General features: G+C 35.8%; 1 protein-coding gene across 2 annotated transcripts in view; it reads right to left on the bottom strand.

The window, feature by feature from the left end:
• The window catches only part of DDX50 (DExD-box helicase 50), a 28,436-nt gene extending 9,431 nt beyond the window's left edge, over positions 1 to 19,005 (bottom strand). The window contains exons 1-9 of one of the 2 annotated variants that reach the window (XM_031682218.2): positions 18,795 to 18,950; positions 15,770 to 15,851; positions 15,077 to 15,373; positions 12,942 to 13,017; positions 12,392 to 12,570; positions 10,827 to 10,944; positions 10,521 to 10,706; positions 9,904 to 10,049; positions 6,342 to 6,491 (exon numbers count right to left, since the gene is read on the bottom strand). In XM_031682218.2, the coding sequence (XP_031538078.1) occupies positions 6,342 to 6,491; positions 9,904 to 10,049; positions 10,521 to 10,706; positions 10,827 to 10,944; positions 12,392 to 12,570; positions 12,942 to 13,017; positions 15,077 to 15,265 (1,044 nt within the window). In that variant the 5' untranslated portion in view covers positions 15,266 to 15,373; positions 15,770 to 15,851; positions 18,795 to 18,950. Of the gene's footprint in view, positions 1 to 6,341; positions 6,492 to 9,903; positions 10,050 to 10,520; positions 10,707 to 10,826; positions 10,945 to 12,391; positions 12,571 to 12,941; positions 13,018 to 15,076; positions 15,374 to 15,769; positions 15,852 to 18,794 lie in introns of both variants that reach the window. The other variant, XM_006212897.3, reaches the window with a different exon arrangement.
• Between the last annotated feature and the right edge of the window lie 1,367 nt (positions 19,006 to 20,372).

The raw sequence follows: 20,372 nt of genomic DNA on the forward strand, positions 1-20,372 counted from the left end.
GAGGTACTGGGGATTGAAACCAGGACCTCGTGCATGCTGAATAGGCACTCTACCACTAAGCTACACCCTCCCCCTCCCAATGTTATTTTAATTTATATTTCTATAATTTTTAGTGAAACTGAACTAGTTTATACTGGGCTGATCTTCCATGTACGCTGCAAATAATTTTCCTAGTGTTACAAATAAATTTCCTAATATTTCTAGCCACTATTAAAATTTAAAAGTTCATAACAACTATTTAACTTCAGCAGTATCTGAACTGTAGTAACTATGTTTAACACATTCATGAGTGAATTCACTGAGCCATCTGCTATGCTTCAGGTACTATGCCAGGTTCTGGAACAACCATAAAGAAACATTGTGGGACAGACAAGTTGACAATTTTTCAATACAGTATGATATGTGCTGTAACAAGGTGCAGGGTGCTATAGGAATATCTAAGAGGGGAACTTGACTCAATATTGTTTAAGGGGAAGGCAGCACTGAAGCTGAGACCAATAGATAATAGGGAACTAGTAAGTCAGGAAAAAAAAAGGAGCAGGAGGCTAGGAAGTTCCAGGCATAAGAAATATTGTACATAATTAGTGTATCTGGGGAACTATAGATATTTGAGTATTGCTGAAGCATAGAGTTAGAAGGAGAAGTGGTGAGAGATGAGGCTGAAAAGGGATACGAATTTTATCCTGAGGACAATATGGAAAAACTGAATGACTTAAGCAGAAGATTTTCATGACATATTTACACTCTAGAAGGAACATTCTGGCTACAAGGTATTAGAAAAGGGCAAGGCAAAAGCTAGGGAGATTCAAATGGCAGGCTGCTGTAGAAACTCAGGAGAGATATCAGTGGCCTCACCAAGGCAGTGCCAATGACCACTTATTCATTTAACAAATATTTAGTAATCTACATGTCAGGTACTAGGGATAAAAATGCCAAACAAAAAGTAAAACTGCTTCTGTCCTCATGGTCTTTATACTTCAGTCAAAGAAATGAACATTCATCAAAAAGGCACATAGATAAATTTAGCCAACAAGTGTAACTGATGATGCAAGGGTCTAAGAGGCAAAAAGTGTTTAGAAGAGGACAACCTAACCTAGTTTGGGGCAAGGAAGAATTCCCAGAAAAGTACTCTGGACTGATATCTGAAAGATAGGAGTTGCCAGGCAAGATAGATTACAAGTTCAAGAGCCCTGTGGGTGAGAGGAAACATGGCATGTTTGGTTAAGAGTACAGAAATGAGGGGAAAGTGCGATAATAAGATGAAACTAGAAAGGTAAGTAGGAGCAGGACAGTAAATGAATTCAAGAACTATTATTAGTAGATGAAACTGGAAGGACTTGGTGAAGGGAGTGGAAATGAATATAAAAAAAAGAAACATATACATGACTCCCAGATTTTGAGCTTCTGTAACAGCAGTAGGAAAGAAATGTACCATTTCAAGCCATAGGAAATAGAATCTAAAAATACTTTGTAGTTAACTAGACAGCAAAAGGAAGGAAGAAAAGTCAAGGATGATATGTAGATTTCTGGCTTAGACTATGGGTAGATATATCATTCAGCAATAGGGAATGTTGGAGACAGAGCAGGTAAAGGCGAATAGAAGAGAATGAATTCAATTCTAAGTACATAATGGGTTGGGATGTCTGTGGCCAGTAGGATAAACACCAGTCTAGATGCTGGAGACAAAGCTAACCTGGAAAAAGATGTGGATATCATCAGTATATATACAATGATCGCAGCCATAGCAGTGATTAAATATATTTACATAGGTAACTAATATTTCTATATTTCTACACTTATTGACTGCTTGTCGTAAGAAAAGCACTGTACTAAATGGTTTAAATGATTTTAAGTCTCAAAAGTATAAAAAAACTTAATACCACTTTTTAAAAAGGAAACATGGGCACTGAAACATGAAATGATTTGCCTAAGATTACACAGCTACTAAGTAACACAACTGGGAATTAAATCCTGATCTGTATGATTCCAAAGTGCAATTAATCACTATGCTCAGAAAGAAGATGTTAAGTGAGAAGAAACAATTAAAGAGTTTAGAACTGTGAGAAATGCCAATATTTAAAGTACAGGCATCCAGATGGCCAACAGGCACATAAAGAGATGCTCAACATTGCTAATTGTTTGATAAATACAAATCAAAACTACAATGAGATATCACCTGACACCAGTCAGAATGATCATCATTAAAAAGGTCCACAAATGATAAAAGCTGGAGAAAGTGTGGAGGAAGGGAAGCCTCCTACACTGTTGGTGGGAATGCAAATTGTTGCAGCCACTATGGAGGACACTCTGGATGTTCCTTAAAAAACTAAAAATGGACTTGCCATATGATCCAGCAATTCCACTCCTAGGCACATATCTTGAGAAAAACATAATTCAAAAGGACACATGCACCCCAATGTTCACAGCAGCACTGTTTACAATAGCTAGGACATGGAAACAACCTAAATGTCCATTGACAGATGGCTGGATAAAGAACTTGTGGTACACACACACACACACACACAGGAATACTACTCAGCCATAAAAAGAACAAAATGATGCCATCTGCAGCAACATGGATAACTCGGAGATAGTCATCCTAAGTGAAGTAAGACAGAAAGAGAAAGAAAAATAATCTTAAGGTATCACTTACATGTGGTCTCTAAAAAAAAAAGACACAAATGAACTTATTTACAGAACAGAAACAGACTCACAGACATACAGAACAAATTTATGGTTACCAGAGGGGGAAAGAGCGGGAAGGGATAAATTGGGAGTTTGAAATTTCTACCTCTTAGGGAGAGATGGAAATGTTCGATATCTTGATTTTGGTTGTCATTTCATATGTGTATACATCTATCAAAATTAATCAAACTGTACATCTGAAATATATGTAATTTACTGTACAGACAGTATACCACAATAAAATTGTTTTAAAAAAATCTGAAGTACAAGTAAGAATACAAAAAGACATTAACAAAATTGGGAAAGTTTAGCCAGGGAGAAGGAAAAAAACCTGTGCGGTATCATGGAACCCAAGTTAAGAGACATGTTTCACAAAAGGAATCATTATCATTATCATCATCATCATCATCATCATCATCATTATTATTATTTAAAGTCCAAAGCAAACATACTTTAAATAAACTGGACAGTATTTCAGAGTAAATTTTTTAAAAACTTGATACAACACAGATTGTTTTACTTCACAATTAGTCCTAAGTGGGACATAATACATTCATGACACCAGTGACGGTTTCTAGGTCTCCAATTTATGAATAAATTATTTTCCAAAAGTTTGTGTGCATGCGTGGGTGTGTATAATTGCTTAGAATTTAACAAGGCGTTATTCTGGTAAAACCTGACCCAAAGAAAAAATTAAAAGTAAAATTTAAAAATAAAAATAAGCTAACCATTAAAGTTCCATGGTTAGTCAAAAAGATCCCGTATTACCCATAATGATATACTATTACTACTTTTTACCTAAATAGCAAATAGTTACCCAGAGGAGGAGGAAGTGCATTACTTCCAACCACAGAAACTGACTATTGTCCACTAAGAGGGAAATTCTCACCCAGCCTTTGCAGCAAGGCAGTTAATTCCTCTCTATGAGATAAAACAATAGCTTCTGCAAGACAGTTGCTGCTGAGTGTCCTAAAGACAAGACAGGAAAGGTAAATTAACTACTCTTCAATATTTCTTCCACTATTTAGAGTCTCTGTTTACACCGGATGCAAAGCTAAAGTTACACAATTAGTTAAAATGACACTGGAGAAGATGGCCAGCACTGTCTTTGAATCTCCAATTCCCACATAAAAACAAACAGAGCAACTAGGATAACAAGATTAAAAATCCACAAACATCTATAACAAAATTTAGTGACAAGGTATTTTCATGGTTTCTAAAACATGAGCAGGTAGGGACAAAACCTTATGTATTGGGAAGCGGGGGGACTTGCTAGTCCTAAGAACAGTCTCTGGAAAGCATGACGGGCCAATTTGAGAAAGTCAGCTGAAACTGGGAGAACTTTTGCATACTTAAGGGTGATTGTGAGGAGCCAAAGGTAAGGTCTGAAAGAAGCCAGAACAGCCTAGGCCCAAATGAGCTTCCAAAACTAACAAACCAGTGCTCCCTTGCCAGGACAAAGCCCCACAATAAGGAGAAATTATTGGACCTAGAGTCCAAACTGAGGATGCCAGGGATCCCAGAAGCAAAGGAAAGCAATGATCCAGATAAAAGTGAGGAGAAAATCAACCAGAGCTCAGAAAGTGGGAGACCTTTTTTTTAAAAAACAGCTTTATTGAGATATAATTTGCAGATTTTATTTTTAAACACTATAAAAAATAACAGAAGCAGCTCTAGAGCTGTAAAGCTAGAAAGCTGTTTTGACCCACATCTCCCCATCTAAAGTTCAGGAAGATTAAATTCATCTAAAAATGAACAACAGAAAAGATCACAGTTAAATCTCATAGGAAGTAACTATGAGGGGAAAAAAAGAGTAATATCCCCACAAACAATGCAAGAGCTCTAGGAAGGCATGCCCACAAAACAGATGAAGAGTAAAGCATTTTATTTCTGAATGAGCTAAAAGAAAATGTGTAAATATATCACATATGAAAGAACAAGAAAAATCAGAATGAGAAAAAGGAAAATATGGGGTGAAATGATTCAAAAAAGAAGTAGAAATAAAAGAAAAAGACTTTTCACAAATGAAGACTATACTGAAAGGAATATCAGACACTAACACAACAGAAGATGTCTTAATTTTGAAAATTGATTGAAATAAAAAAAGATAAAAAGGATTTAAGATAAAATGATAAAGAAAAGAGGAAAAAAGAGCCAAAATGCATGAAACAAGGGTCCCTAAAGAAAAAAACCAAAGCAATCAGACAAACCAAATATCAAAAAATTAGAATTCAAGAAAATTTTGCTGAAATTTGAAAAAATATATATCTGAAACTACAAATTGCGTGTGTACACTGTATACTCAGAAAAAGTGAACAAGAACACCACCAAAATATATTCTAGTAAAATTAGTGATTTTTAAAGGAAAAAGGCTTTTGTATTCAAGCAAAAAAAAAATCACTTATAAAGGGAAAAAAAATCAGACTGGCAGACTTTTTATAATATGCTTTATTCTAATGGAAAAACATATTAAGACACTGAAGGAAAGAAAACATGAACCAAGATTTTTATATCCATCCAAAATGATTTTAAGGTATAAAGTTACAAACAAGCTATTACCAATAGGCAATATTGTTTCCATGACCCCTTCTTTGGGAATCCACTAGACAACAAGTGACAGACAACAAAAATGACTGGAGAGACACTGACATAGGACCGATGGTGTTATTATCAATGGATGTTAACATCACAAAAAAAGAAAGAACTAGACATTATATACCTCCTAATAGAAGTATACCACCTATGAAATAATTTTGCCACAAACCAACCAACCTGAATTTACAGGAAATACAGAAGACAGAGAGCATGCTAAATGATAGAAAAGGGAAGCAACACTCTAGATTATGAAAACTTGGTTTCTTAAACAATAATTTTTAAAAAGCTACAAGGAAAAAAATATACATGGAAGAATCCATATATTGAAGTGATTTAATGAAATCACACAATGTAAGAATCTTATTTGGATCCAGATTCAAGAAAACAAACTATAAAACAAAAAAAAAGGCAATTTAGAATCTGAAGACTAACTGATATTTGAAGATATTTATTACTGTTAATTTTTTAGATATCATATCAGCATTGTGGGCTTTTTAAAAAATAACCCTTTCCTTTTACAGACACATACCCAAATGAGAGTAATATTATCTAGGGTTCGCATCAAAGTAATTCAAGAGCACGAAGTGAATGGGCATTTGGATGAAATAAGTTAACTGCTGCAGCTGGAAAACAAATACATAGGGTCTCAATATACCGTCAGCTTTTATATGTCTTGTATACGTCTGAAACTTTCTACTATAAAAAGTTAAAAGAAAAAAAAACACGAATTTAGTATTTTGGTCCATTCATTCAATATATATTTTTGATTCATTTTACACACAACTCTAAAATATCACCCACTCTTATCCACTGAAACTCACTATTTCATTCTTTATATTTTCAAGATCACATCTGCAAAGTCTTAAGAAAACTTCTGATGAAAATGGACAGAATTCTATCCTGACATAACAGATCATGAAAGGCTGGCTATAACATCTTTCTGAATTAGACTGAATTCTAAGAATGACTATCAAACCTAGGCTACAAAGGACGACGTGATTTTTTAATTCCGTGATTCATCCCTATAGTCTCAATTAGAGAAAGCATGAAAAAAGACTTACCTGTTTTATGTGCGGATTCATGGCCATTTCAGTTACATTCTTTTTGGTCTCACAGAAAATAATAGCCCTGCCTTCAGACCCACTATAGACTTGAAGGACATCTCCAATAACTGCTGGCCTCTGAGACCAATGGCACTGGATGGCCAAATGCTTTGAGGAAAGAAAAAATCGAATATCTGTTTCATTTAAATTATTGAAAAAGATTTCTCTTGTACATTTTTTTCTATTTGTTTAAGAATGGCCTTCCTGGAAGACAGTAAGACAATAATTCTCCCTAACCCCATCTAAAAACAATTTACAAACAGCCATCAATAGGTGAAAGAATAAGCAAATTATAGTATATTCATACAGTGGAATACTACTCAGTAATTAAAAGGAACCAACTACTGATCTATGCAACAATATGGATGAATCACAAAACATATGCTGGGTCAATGAGGCATTACAGAAAAAAAGTACACACAGTAGGATTCCATTTGTATGAAGATCTAGAACAGGCGAAACTAATTCATGATGGAAACAAAGCAGAACAGCGGCTGCCTCTGAAGGGGGACTGGGCAGGGGCACAGGGGAACTTTCTGGGATGATGGAAATATTCTTTGTTTTGATAAGGATTTGAGTCACCCACATGTATGAATTTGTCAAAACTAAGGTAAAGTACACTTAAAAGTTTGCATTTTCTTTCACGTAAAAATTTTTTAGCTTAAAAAACGTAAGTAAGGGGGTAGGATATGGCTCAAGTAGTAGAGCACATGCCTAGCATGCACAAGGTCCTGGGTTCAATCCCCAGTACCTTCTCTAAAATAAGTAAATCTAACTACCTCCTCCCCCCCCAAAAAATAAAATTAAATTTAAAAAGATTAAAAAATGTAAATAAATATTAGGTGGATGAACCTCAAAAACATGCTAAGTGAAAGAAGTCCGACACAAAAAAGCCACATGTTGTAATGATTACATTTATATGAAATATCCAGAATAGGTAAATCCATAGAGACAGAAAGCAGACAAGTGGTCGCCAGGGGCTAACGGAAGGAGGGAATAGGGAGTAACTGCTTAACAGTTACAGATTTCCCTTTTGGGTAATGAAGTGTTTAAGAAGTAAACAGAAGCAATGGTTGTATAACATTGGGAATGTGCTAAATGACTCTGAATTGTATACTTTAAAGTAGTTAATTTCTGTTATGTGAATTTTACCTCAGTTAAAAAAATCTGTAAGTATTGAACTCTAAAGATATGCACACTAAAATACTCACAGGGAAGTATACTGATTTCTGCAATTTGAAATAAATAAAAAAAAATAAGATGATGTAGGAATGGGTAGATAGGCAATAAAGCAAATACAGTGAATGGCAGAATCTAGCTGGAGGATATACGGGTGTTCACTATAAAATTTTCTCAACTTTTCAGTGTTTGAAAATCTTCATGATAAAATGTTGGGAAAAAACACACTGTAACATTTTAAATCTGTGCATGTTAACTTATTGTATCTCAGTAAAACTGTTTAAAACAATTCATTATAGAACATCTGGAAAACAGAGACAAGCACAAAGAAGAAAACTAAGAATTATTTGTACCAGGTACGACAAAGTCTTGCTTCTTCCTCTCTACCTTTCAAAAATTAAAATAAAAAAGAGCCTAAACCTGATCAAGCCTCACAATCTAACCATCAACTCACAGGCAAATGAACACAGAGGAACATGTTAAATAACACCACAAGGTTGCAAATCAGCAAAACTGAGACTTACAGGAAATTTGTAAGATAATGATCAGTTCTTCTCAATAAAAAATTACAAAGAAAAAAAGGAACAGTGGAACCAGATTATTAAAGATTTTAATAAATGAATGGATAAAGATGTGGTATATGTATACAATGGAATATTACTCAACCATAATCAAAATGAAACCCTGCATTTTCAACCACACAGATGAATCTAAAAAGTATTATGCTAACTGAATTAAGTCAGACAGAAAAACACAAATAATGTACGATCTCACTTATATGTGAAATCCTAAAAAACAAAACAAACAAAAAATGAAAACGGATACATAGGTACAGAGAATAAAACAATGGTTGCCAAAGTAGAGGATGGGGGGGCCTGAAATAGGTGAAGGGGATTGATAGGTACAAACTTCCAGTTACAAAATAAATAAGCCATGGAGATGTAACATACAGGCATAAGAAATGTTGTCAAAAATATTGCAACAACTCTGCATGGGAACAGATGGTTATTAGACTTATTGTGGTGACCATTTCATAATGAATGCAAATATCAATTCACTATGTAGTACACGTGAAACCATAATATTGTACATCAACTATATTTCAATTAAAAAAAAAGAAAAACAGGGGAGAGAGTAGAGCTCAGTGGTAGAGAACATGCCTAGCATGCACAAGGCCCTGGGTTCAATCCCCAGTACTTCCATTAAAATAAATAAGTAAAGAAATAAACCTAAGTACCTCCCCCCAAACAAAAAATAAAGAATAAATTTTAAAAAAGAAATGTATGAGGCTACAGAAAAGATCAGCGTTAAAGCCTGGTGATGGGTACTTCAGCTCCTTTGTCCTATCCAACTTTCGTACTTGTTTGAAAATGTCCTTAGTAAACTTTTTTCACTGATACATTTTACATTATTAATGTAAAACTTTAAGCCATTACAAAATATACAAAGCTTCCTTTGACCATCCCATACTATAAAAGTCCTCTTTCCCAGAAGTAATCATTACTAGTTAATGTTCATCCTTCCCACCTGTTTCTGTACATAAATATCTAAAGAATCCAATTAGCATTATTTGCGTATTCTTTAAAATAGTATGATTCTGCACATACCATTTTGTAAGTTGGCTATCACTCAAATTCATTCTTTTTGATCATTACATTGTATTTATAGATTATACTCTTGTTTACTATATTTATCTACCTACACATATATATACATCTACCAAACAGAAAAGTGACATATACAGTACATACCTGTCATAAATAATGCAAATGTTACCTTTAATTCTTTTTTTTTAAATATATACTATTGGTTTAATTTTCATGGAGTCAAAATTATAAAGTTTTTCTTTATGGTATCTTCTTCTGTCTTTATGTTTAGAAAAGCCTTTCCTCTCTTGATATCAAATAACTGTTGCTCTATAATCTGCTTTAAATTATTTTATGATTTAATTTTAAAAAATCTTTTGGGAATATTTTTGGTATACGGTATGAAATGAGGATATTTTTTCCACCTAAGCTTTAACAAGTTACCCCAGCACCAGCATTATTCTTTTCAAACTGAGATGAATCACTTAGCCTGTCACAGTCTACATACATTCAAGTCTATCTCTATGGCTGCTTGCTTATCTCCTGTTAGGACTTGCCTGTTCACATACTGTTTCCCCCCTATTTATTCTACTCTGCTCCTGAGTCTCAGACTATAGAAATACATAGTTATCTCACTGACTAAGGGCAAAAAAGAGATATTAGCCTGAATTGGTACCCAAAATGTAAGTTTAGCTTCAACAAATTTCAAAATACCAACTAAAAGCTAAAATCTATCACACTGGAAAGCTACTTACTTCCACAGTAGTTGCAGCCTTTTGAGTCATTTTCCCAACAAGGTCAACCTGTTCATATCTGGATTTCATGTATTTTTTTGCAACTTTGTATACCCACTGTGGGCAAGTTGCAGAAAAAAGTAAAGTCTGAGGATTGTCTTCAGAATCTTAAATAAACAAAAAGAATTCAAATGCTTTCTTAATATTCTACAATGCAGTTAGCTTATAAAAATCCCCCCAAACTTCAAAGAAATAATGAAAAATTCAAAACTTGGAGTGAATTTTGAACACACAAACTTCATTGCAATCATCAAAACTTTCAACTTTCAACACTGGGGGGAAATAGGAAGAAAACTGAACCCAGAAGGAAGGTGAGAATTTAAGGAGGAAAAATGAGCAAAGAAATCAGTAAAATGAATTAGTAAAACTACTTACTATAAAAAATTATACATAAAGCATAGAAAGCTAAGAAAATGGTTAAAATATGCTATTGTACTTTCTTATTCAGGAAAAACCAAATACCTTTAGTATTGTTAGAACACTGGGGAGAATGTAATAAAAATTCATGAAATAAAAAATCCATAAGCTTTTAGATGAAAGAATAATTGCTAATGTGCTTATTTTGAATTAGGATATACCAGTTTTGTAGGATTCATGGATAATATCTTCAACTTGTTCAGCAAAACCTAAATCTAACATCTGATCCACTTCATCAAGCACAACGTGGCGCAGTTTAGAAAGATCTAACCGGCCGCTCTGCAGATGGTCTTTGATACGACCAGGGGTCCCAACCAAGATGTCAATACCATTTCGAATATGATTAACTGTGGGAGGAGAAAAATATCAACACATAAAAGTCAAATATAGATTTTCACCCTTTTTTTTTTTTTTTAGATTTGAGTAGCAAATAGATCTTTGTGCTACTATCATACATATTTACTTACTTTGGCTTTGATATGATGTTCCACCATAAAAACATGCCACACTGAGTTTCCTAGTTATATCTTTGAAGTCTTTGGCTACTTGGTTTGCTAGTTCTCTTGTAGGAGCCAAAACAAGTACCTGAGCAAGAGGTTTAAAAAACAAAAAGATAAGTTTCTATAAACATCTAAATTCAAACTGAGAAGTCTTTTTGAAGATGCATTTAAAACCAGGAATCTCATCTTTAATATCATACTATTTAAAGACAGAGAACAAATAACAGTAAGAACAATGCTTATATTTAATATATCCTCCCTTCTTTCCTCCAGATTTCTTTTCAAAAGTCACTTTCTCAATGAGATTCCTAACCCTCTTTTCATATCCTCTCACCTCTACTTAACTGTCTTACCTTAACACTTATGCCGTATAAAATATTTATATTTTACTTACTTGCTTTTTGTCTGTCTCACCCACTAAAATGTAAGCTCCATGAAAGCAGGGATTTACGTCAGTTTGAGTCACTGTATTCTCTGCATCTCAAACAGTGCCTGGCACAGAACAGATACTCAAAAAATACTTGAATGAATGAATGAATGAATGCTCACCATGTGCCAGGCACTAGTGCTTTACATGAGTTAATCACAAAAACCCTATAAGGTGGCATTATTTTCCCAATTTTACAAATGAGGAACATGAGTCTTAGAGAAGTTGCATCTTGCCCAAGACCCAACAGCTAGAAATAGTGGAGCTGGAATCTCCAGTAATGTCCTTCTAGCATAAAACCTTTTTAAAGGCAATGTTGGGACTGTGCCCTTTCTATTACTTTCAGTCTTCCTAATTTCACCTAAGAAACAGAACTCTCTAAAAAAGATATGCCCTGTTCTAAGGCCATTATTATTTAATTATATCCATACATGTGAATTTACTTTCACACTGTAATACTACTTAAGAGTCTCAAAGAACAAATTACTTTTAGTTGCATACCTGTTCAAATTTTGCTGATTTTTTTCTTCACTTTATGAACCTGAAAGTGAACATACGTTCTAAAAAGGTCGAATTTTAGGCTAAAATTTCACTAGGTCCTCTCTGTTCTTTACTCTTGATAAATTAAGACATACCTCCAGTACCCCCAACAACACAGGAAGTAGCAATATCATTTCTATAATACCCTTAAAGTCAGTCAGTGAAATAAATGATATTATTTACTGAATGATCAAATAAATGAATACCTTTTTAGCAAAATCATTGTTTAAAAGGAAATGTCAGGAATATGTCAAAAACTGAAGGAAAAGGTCACTAAATTTATTAACTGCAAACACTCCTAAAATTAGATACGTTGGCTTCACAATACAGAGTTATCAAAGACATCTACTGGTCCCTACACATTACATTCGTATGTAATAACCACACTTTACTTGATGTTTCTTTATGTTGAAAATTAAATTTTTGCTTTAGGACCTAAATTTTTACTTTATGCCACAGGGCTAACTTTTCTATCTTTGGGGTAGTTGAACTTAAGGGCAGTATGCTCTTTCTTTCTCTTTCCATTGGAGTAATGTTTAAACCTTTTACTCCCTATAATGGTTACCTTTGGTGAGCGGCTTTTTTTAATTGTTTCTTGATTTCTTTGGAGTCTTTCAATCAAGGGTATGGCAAAAGAGAATGTCTTTCCTGTTCCTGTCCGTGCTTGAGCAATTAAATCTTTTCCTTCATATACAGGATCAAAAGTCTTAACTTGAATAGGAAAGAGATATGTTACCCCTCGACCTGTAAAATGAGATTTCATTGAAATATTTATTTAACACTAGCATTAGGAAAAAAATATATTTATTTGAAAGTAACAATCCTGATTTACCAACTTCTGCCTAAAGATATACCACCTAGCAACATTTACAGTTATTCCTACCTCAAAGAGGAATTATTTTTAAAAATTGGTCTGAATTTTTGACAAATATATATAATTCTTTAAAGTTAAAAATGGATCAGAATGTCAAAAAGGATGATGTAGAAATAACTGCAATTTAAAAAGAGCTATTTCCTTATGCTTGGTATATTCTCTTTTGGTCAGAAAAGGCACAAGAGTTTTCTAAAATCTAGTTTTAGATTTTCAATTGCATATCCATTGAAATTCACTGTACCTTTCAGAAGTTTTATAGTCTCTTCAGAAATAGGGAAATTGGAGAAGGCTCCTTCTTTCTGTTCACGTGTTAGGGTCTGTGAAAATGAAATAAAAATTCTAACTAATATAGTTCATATCCAACTAGGTATTTAGAATCTTTCATTCACTTACCGCTTTTAGGTTTACTACATGAGCTAACAAATCAACTTTAGTTAGTACTTGCAAAAATTGTATAGATTAACTTACAAGATAAATTAGTTGGAAATTAATTGAATTTCAAAATTATCCCTTTAAATAGCAAGCTTACTTAATACATTTTCTCATAATACATTTAAAAATTATTAATTCACACATAAAACTCCCTTTAGAAATACATCTACTACACAAACCAAAATATACGTCCACTTAAGATATCACAAAAGAGCTATTTAATAATCTAAATCATATTCACAGATATAGATAATGTTAACTATGAAGATTAACACAAGTCTATAAACCAGCCCTAAAAGAAATTACACAATGAGGAAAGTAAGTTGTTTCTAAAACTTAAAATTAAGTAAGTTGTTCTATGGCTCTAAAAGGCATTTTTTTTAGGTCACTAATACAAGGAAAAGTTTCTGAAATTTTGAAAGTTTCTCTAACATATATACAGGTTAGCACGAATTTGTCACTAACATCTACTAAAAACTTTGTGTACTAGTCAATGTGTATAGAGAACAAAAGCAATATACCTACTTGGAAACTTTATTATTGGAGTGTTTAAAGAAAGTAGTTCCAAAACACATGTAATAGTAATTTTCAAACCAAGAACCAGATAAAAGACATCAAATTCAAGTTTAATCCATTTAAGCAAACCTCAATGCTGTTATTTTTTTAAGATTAAAAGAAAAAAAATTTTATTACAAAAGTAATATATATTCATTGCAGAAATTTTAGAAACCATGTATTAACAGAAAGAAATATTTAAATTATCTATAATTCAGTCAGCTAAAGCCACATTTGAAACATACCTTCCTCCAATCCTCAGTCTATGCACACAGTCATTTTTTAAAATGAAATAAGGTCATACTGTATAAACTATCCTGTAACCTGCTTTTCTCATTTAATAAGATACACTGAATACCTTTCTAACATATCGATGACTTTTAGGATAGATGTGTTCTATTGAATGGGTACAGCATATTTTATCAAACCAATTGCCTACTATCGGACATTGAGGATGTTTAAATTTTTTGCTATTATCAACATTACTGTAATAAGACACTTATCCACACACCTCTGCACACCTCATGATTATCTAATTAGGAGGACAAATTCCTAAACCCTACCATAATCTACATAAAACAATAAACAGTAAAGCCTATTACAATACAGAGCATCATAGGAAGCAAAATCCCAACAGAGCAAGAAGCATCCTGTACACTCCACTATTAGCAATACAGATTTGTAGGGCCTTATATAAAGCCACAGTCTAACATGTGTGCTTCCTGACAAATAGCAAATGCACAAATTAAAAAAAACCCATATTGTAAGGAAAGGATTCAACATCTTTTCTCAAAGCTCCCCAAAGATTACACATTAAATGCAAATGTATTTAAATTATTGCTTTCTACAACTCCCAAAAAATTAATACCTAGAATAGATTTCTTCAGATCATTTTTATGTTTCATTTCTGCTTCAAAAACAGCAAACAGCTTGAAGGTTGAGTTACAATAAAACTTAAAAATCATTTAAAGTTGCTATTGTTACAGAAGTACAAAAAGCAGAAGGTAAAATATACACAGCCAAGAGGCATTTATGTACCCTGTTTCAGAAAGTCAGAATTAATTTCATGAGTACTGGCAAGGACTGAAATTACCATAACAAATGCAATCAATAAGCAATTTGGAAAACCTGTTTAGGAACCTAAATGTACAGGAAAAGTTTAAATCTAACCATCCCCCACCTCTGCCTCAAGAAAAAGGCAAAAAAATGAAAGAAACAAGAGACAAAGGAAAAAAGGCTCAGGTTTCAGCTGATTAGACTCCCTAATCAAACTTCGAGTACTGAACACTAAGCACGAAATATTATAGAATCAATTCTAATTACTCTGAAAAATCAAATGAGCCTGTATTTCAACAGTGATGTCAAATGCAAAACAAAAGGTATCCATACCTCTTCTAGTTTATTATCACTTGATTTGGGGGTAGAAATATCTAAGGATGACATTCGCTTTGATTTTTTTTCATATTCATCAATGTCTCCATTTGACAGATCTTTTCTTCTTGACTTATGAGATTTAGAAAATTCATCTGAAAGTCTATCACATCCTTCTTCAGTGTCTCCATTTAGCTTCTCTTTCATTTTAGCTTTTTTGGGCTTGGGAACATCCAGATCATCTGCAACACCATTTTCTCTTGTTTCTGATTTCTCATCTGTGTCATAATGGTGCCTTGACTTTCTTTTATCACTCTGTGAGAAATAAAGAAGCAGTGACAAGACGATCACAAGGCCTGCTGTTAAGACTCTAGAAAAATTAGAGTATGATTTCCCCAACGAGCAAATCTCAATCTACCGTAATCTTAAAAAGCCACCTGGTAGAAATTCTGGTTACAAATGCTGAGCCTAAACTTTACCTATTGCTTTCCTTCTCATCCCAACTCTTGTATTCTTAAGGCTTGGCCTCTAGTCCCTCTCTAATCCCATCATAACATTTAAGGGAAACTGAAATAGCTCCTTTTTGGCAAAAGAATGAGAACTTGAGATTTATAAATTTAAAAACAAACAAAAACTTCTAATATCTCCAAGAAAAAAAATTAATATTTATTGAATACCTACCCAGCATTGTGTAATGTGTTTTCAGCTTACCTTGTTTAAATCTTCATAACAACCCTATAACGGAAGTACAGGTCCATAATCCCTTATCCGAAATTCCGATATCCATAAAGCTCTGAAAACCGAAAGTTTTTTTGTAACTTATTTGGAGACAAAACTTTACCTGACCTGAACTCATTTCACGGCAAAATTTGACTTGAACTAATGTGAGACTATCTATAATCTTTATGTATCCCACTTAGTGTGAATGTTCACATTTCATATTAAGGTGTTTGATTATAGGTTGGGGGCCCCAAACCCTACTGGGGTGTTAACCTTTTAAAAATCCCCAGAATTTTGAATTCCAAAACACATCTAGCCCCAAGGATTTTGGATAAGGGATAGCGAACCTGTATTACCTTTGCCATTTTATAGATGAGGAAATAAGTTCTTAGAGGTAAGTAACTTGCCAAAGACCCACATGTGGGATTTCCTGCAAGTCACAGTGCTAGAAATCAAGCCCTACCTGACTTGGAACTCTGTGCTCTTTTCACATCTTGCTTCCTCTCTGAACTCTCATAACTAACAGGTTAAAGAAAAATCAAACCAAAGTATGTAATTCATATAAAAACCCAACTGTTATACTCCCATGGAAAGACAAAACTCTATTAGTAATCCCGGAAATTTTTTTCAAGGTTTTAAAATACAGTTAATATAACTTAAAAAGTGGTGGGGGGCAGCTATTCTGCACCTTTAGTTTTAAAATGCCAAACTAGTGCCCAGTGTTTTAATATTTGCCAAGAGCAAGAAATGATTTGGAAATTTAGCACTTCAAAATTACTTAGTCAAATGTTCAAAATAAATTAGATAGTAGCAACTAGTCTTGGTAAAAACTACCACCACCAAAATTTTCACCATGATTTACACAATTTTTACAGAGTACTTTCACATAAAGTTTTCTCATCCATAAAATAAGAGTTCCTATGAAAACTGAATAACATATTTGAAAATGCTTTGTAAACATTAGAGCTTTGTAAACATTCCATTCATATAAGTTGTAAGTTATCTGTTACATCATTTGATCTTTAATTAACTGAACCAGCCCGCATCTCACCAAACCAATAGGTTCTATAGGAAAACAAGGTTATTTATATAGCCTGCCTTGGGGTTTGAATTGCTCCTGGGCCCTGCACTTCAGGGAGATGAAGCAAGGTAAAAAGGAGACCTCTAGGTCCAAGCCCTGCAATATCTCAAGGTGATGAAATACATTGTTCCACATCAGATCCACAGTGCTTGACACTCTCCACTTTCTTGGCTTCCACAACATATATATTCCCTCTTCATCCTCTTACCTCTGTCTGCTTCAATGGTTCCTCCCCCTTCTCCTGTGGATGCTCCTTTTAGTCTCTGTTCTCTGTGTACACTTTCACACCATTTTCATGGTTTCAGCGTACACTTCCAGGCTTCCTTCCTCATCTGCACTCCAGTTCTGAGAACCTAAGGCCCAGCTCCATATCGCAGCATATCCAAAACCAAAGCTACCTTCAGTTCAATGCTAGATCACTAACTGAATGCTCCATTTCTACTAGTTGCTACTCCAATCTGTTTCCAAATCTTTAGTTACCCTTCATAATTAAAGGAAAATTAACAAGTGCTTCTGGAGAAACTATAATGTGAAAGCCACCAGTTTACAAGAATATAGTGAACTACAAGAAAGGACAAAGTTATGGCCATTTCTCTCAAGAATCTTTGCGAAATAGTTGGAAAGACACACACAGGAGGAATGGGCTAACTTTACAAGGAACGGCACAGTAAATGCAATCAAACGATACAGATAGCACTAGGAACAAGATTTCAAGGGGGATGCGTACTCTGGAGTGGTTATAACAGACATGAACTAAATCTTGACAGACGGGTAGGATTTGGATGCAAAAGGAGGAACAAATATTTCGGGACAGAAAACTAAAGTAACTGCTTGGTGATTCCATTTACATGAGTTATCTAGAGTGGTCGAATTCACAGAAATGAGAAAGGTAGTTGCCAGGGACTGGAGAGAGGGGGCAATGAGGAGATGGGCACACAGCTTCAGTTTGGGAGGATGAAAAATGTTCAGGAGATGAATGAAGATGATGGCTGCAGAACAATGTGAAAGCACTCAATGTTACAAAACTGGATACTTTAAAATGGTGAAACGGTAAATTTTATGGTATGTGTATTTTATCACAATAAAAAAAATAACTGCTTGGCTGGAACGGCAAGTTTACCTTGGTGATAAGGTCAAAAGGGTAGGTTCCGCTCTCTGGGGCTATACAAGATATTTTCATCCTTTTCTCAAATGTCAGCCTTCGAATACTGCTTCCTTACCCTCCAAAGCTCTGTTTTCGCTAAGTCTCTTCCTTTTGAGGGGTGGCTTGGGAAATCTCTACAACGCTTCTAATAGGCTCTTTGAGGACAGGGATCTCCTTGGTGCCCAGCCGAGTCTGCCATAAATTAGGCTCAATAAGTAACTGTGAATTGAGTGTGAATACTAACAGAAAAGTCTATTAATAATACAACCCACATGCTCTTCATCACAGCCAAATCTTGGCAACATTGGCTGTGACACTTTTCCTCAATCCTCAACGGACCCGTTATCGAGGTTTGTAAACCTAAGATCGCTTTCCCCAAGATTCTCGCATACAGGACAGGATGACGGAGAAGTAACATCTATTCGAGGCAATCATTTTTCCCCTAACCACCTTCTAAGACGGCCAACGAAAACCAAATGACAAACCTCGCTGCTTAAGGAAGAAGAGGAAAGAAAGATTCCGCGATGGGAACTTGAGTCTGCCCATCTCGCAGGCGCCGACGGGAAGGACTGAGGAACCACGGGAGGTCAGGCCAAAGCCCAGTGCTGCCCTTCTTCAGGTTGGGTGTGTGGAGGTGGGAATGATCCCGGAGCGACCTCAGAGGGGCGAGGGCGGCACGAGGAAAAGGCCCTCAGATGCTCCAGCCCGGTTGTGACAGGCCATCAGGGAGACTCCCCTCCCCGCCCAAGCCGGCGCAGCCCAAAAGGAGGCGCGGCCCATCATCAGCGCACCTTTTGCTTCTCCTTCCTCTGGCTCTCGGTCTCCTCCAAGGGTGCCTCCAGGTCCATAATGTCCCCCCAGAGGAGTTTGCCAGGCATCACTCGCCGCCGCCGCCTCCTCTTCCCTCTGGGTACGGTGGCCACAACCACCTACGGGCAGCGACAGCGTGAAAGGAAGCGGGGGCAGGGCGGCCGCCCGGCCAGCCCCGTGCGTCACTTCCGGGACACGCACCGTACGGCGTGGGGGGAAATAATACCGGATACTCTCAGTTTAAACTTGTCCTTTGCGACGGTATCTCCCAACCAATGAATGAGAGCAGTCTCGATTGCCCCACCCTTGTCCTGAAGTGATTGGCTTCTGAAGTAAAACCCTGGCCAGTCTTCATAAAGAACGCGCGAACTGATTAGCATAAAATGATCCGGATTTTTTTTTTTAACTCTTTCTCCCTCTACTACTCCGGACAGCTCTTTTTGGCACAGCGTAGATGCTTCGGGGCTTCCCAGTATGCAGTTCTGGGAATGAGGAGCCCCTCAACGGCGGCGGAGAGGGGCCCGCGCGCATGGGGGTTGGCGGGAGGACGTGCTGGTGCGGAACCGAGAGAGACAGCCACTCGCCGCTTGGCCTTTCGCCGCCGGAAGCTGAAGGCTTCAGCCCCGCCCATTGCGGGGTGAGGCGTTAACGTTTAACTGCATCGCACGGGGCCAGCGGCCCGGCGTTGATGGAGAGGGGAGTTATGGGGACTGGAGAGGGTCTAGGTGGGCTTGAAGTAAAGAACTGGCCCGGGACAACCGCCCCTCAAATGTTCGGTTTTAGTCATGAAGTTGGTCCTTGGTTCATTTTAGGTCCTTCCCACCCTCCCAATTTGACACTAGAGAAATTTAACCTCCGAAGAGGGATTTACTTGCCTAAGGCCACACAGTTAGTGGCACAGTCAGGACTAAAGAATTCATCTTCTGAATCCGAGATCATTGCTTTCTCCGCCACGCCACCCTGAAAGCTTTGAGTTTCCCAAAGTTTGAAATATAGAATGAATAGTAGGAAAAACCTGAAAAAACCTGAAGACAAGCCTAAGTGTCTTTGACAGGTTACGTATTTGCAGTGGATGCAAGGGTCTCATGGGGATTAACTGTCCCTGAATTACAATCTTGAATAAAACTGGAAGCCTTTGATACAAAGGGTTAACTCCTTAGCATATACCTTTTCTTACATCACCATGCTAGCTGGTTGCCTTTTCAGAGCCATTTATTTTTATCTCTTCATTATCTTTTCAACCCAGCTACTTTTGAGTAAAGAAAAAGAAACCAAATTCAGGTGTAGGTTCAGGGGCACTTCACAAACCGCTTAACAATATCTAGCACACCAGCCTTGTAACCTGAGCATCAAGTTTTGTCTTAGCAAAATTACAGATTGCTACAAGTCATGGAGTTTGGGAATTAGTCCTGAATACCTGAAGCCATTGCTACAGGCCTTCTGCATAATTATAGACTGGCCTGAATCAACTAGAAAACTTGGGAATGAGGGAAAGGATAATTCTTTTTTTCATATTTGGTCCCGCTATAAGTCTCAGGAGATGTATATCTGATGATTAA

The sequence above is a fragment of the Vicugna pacos genome, chromosome 11 (assembly GCF_048564905.1).
Source record: "Vicugna pacos chromosome 11, VicPac4, whole genome shotgun sequence".
In the NCBI taxonomy this organism is placed as follows: domain Eukaryota; kingdom Metazoa; phylum Chordata; class Mammalia; order Artiodactyla; family Camelidae; genus Vicugna; species Vicugna pacos.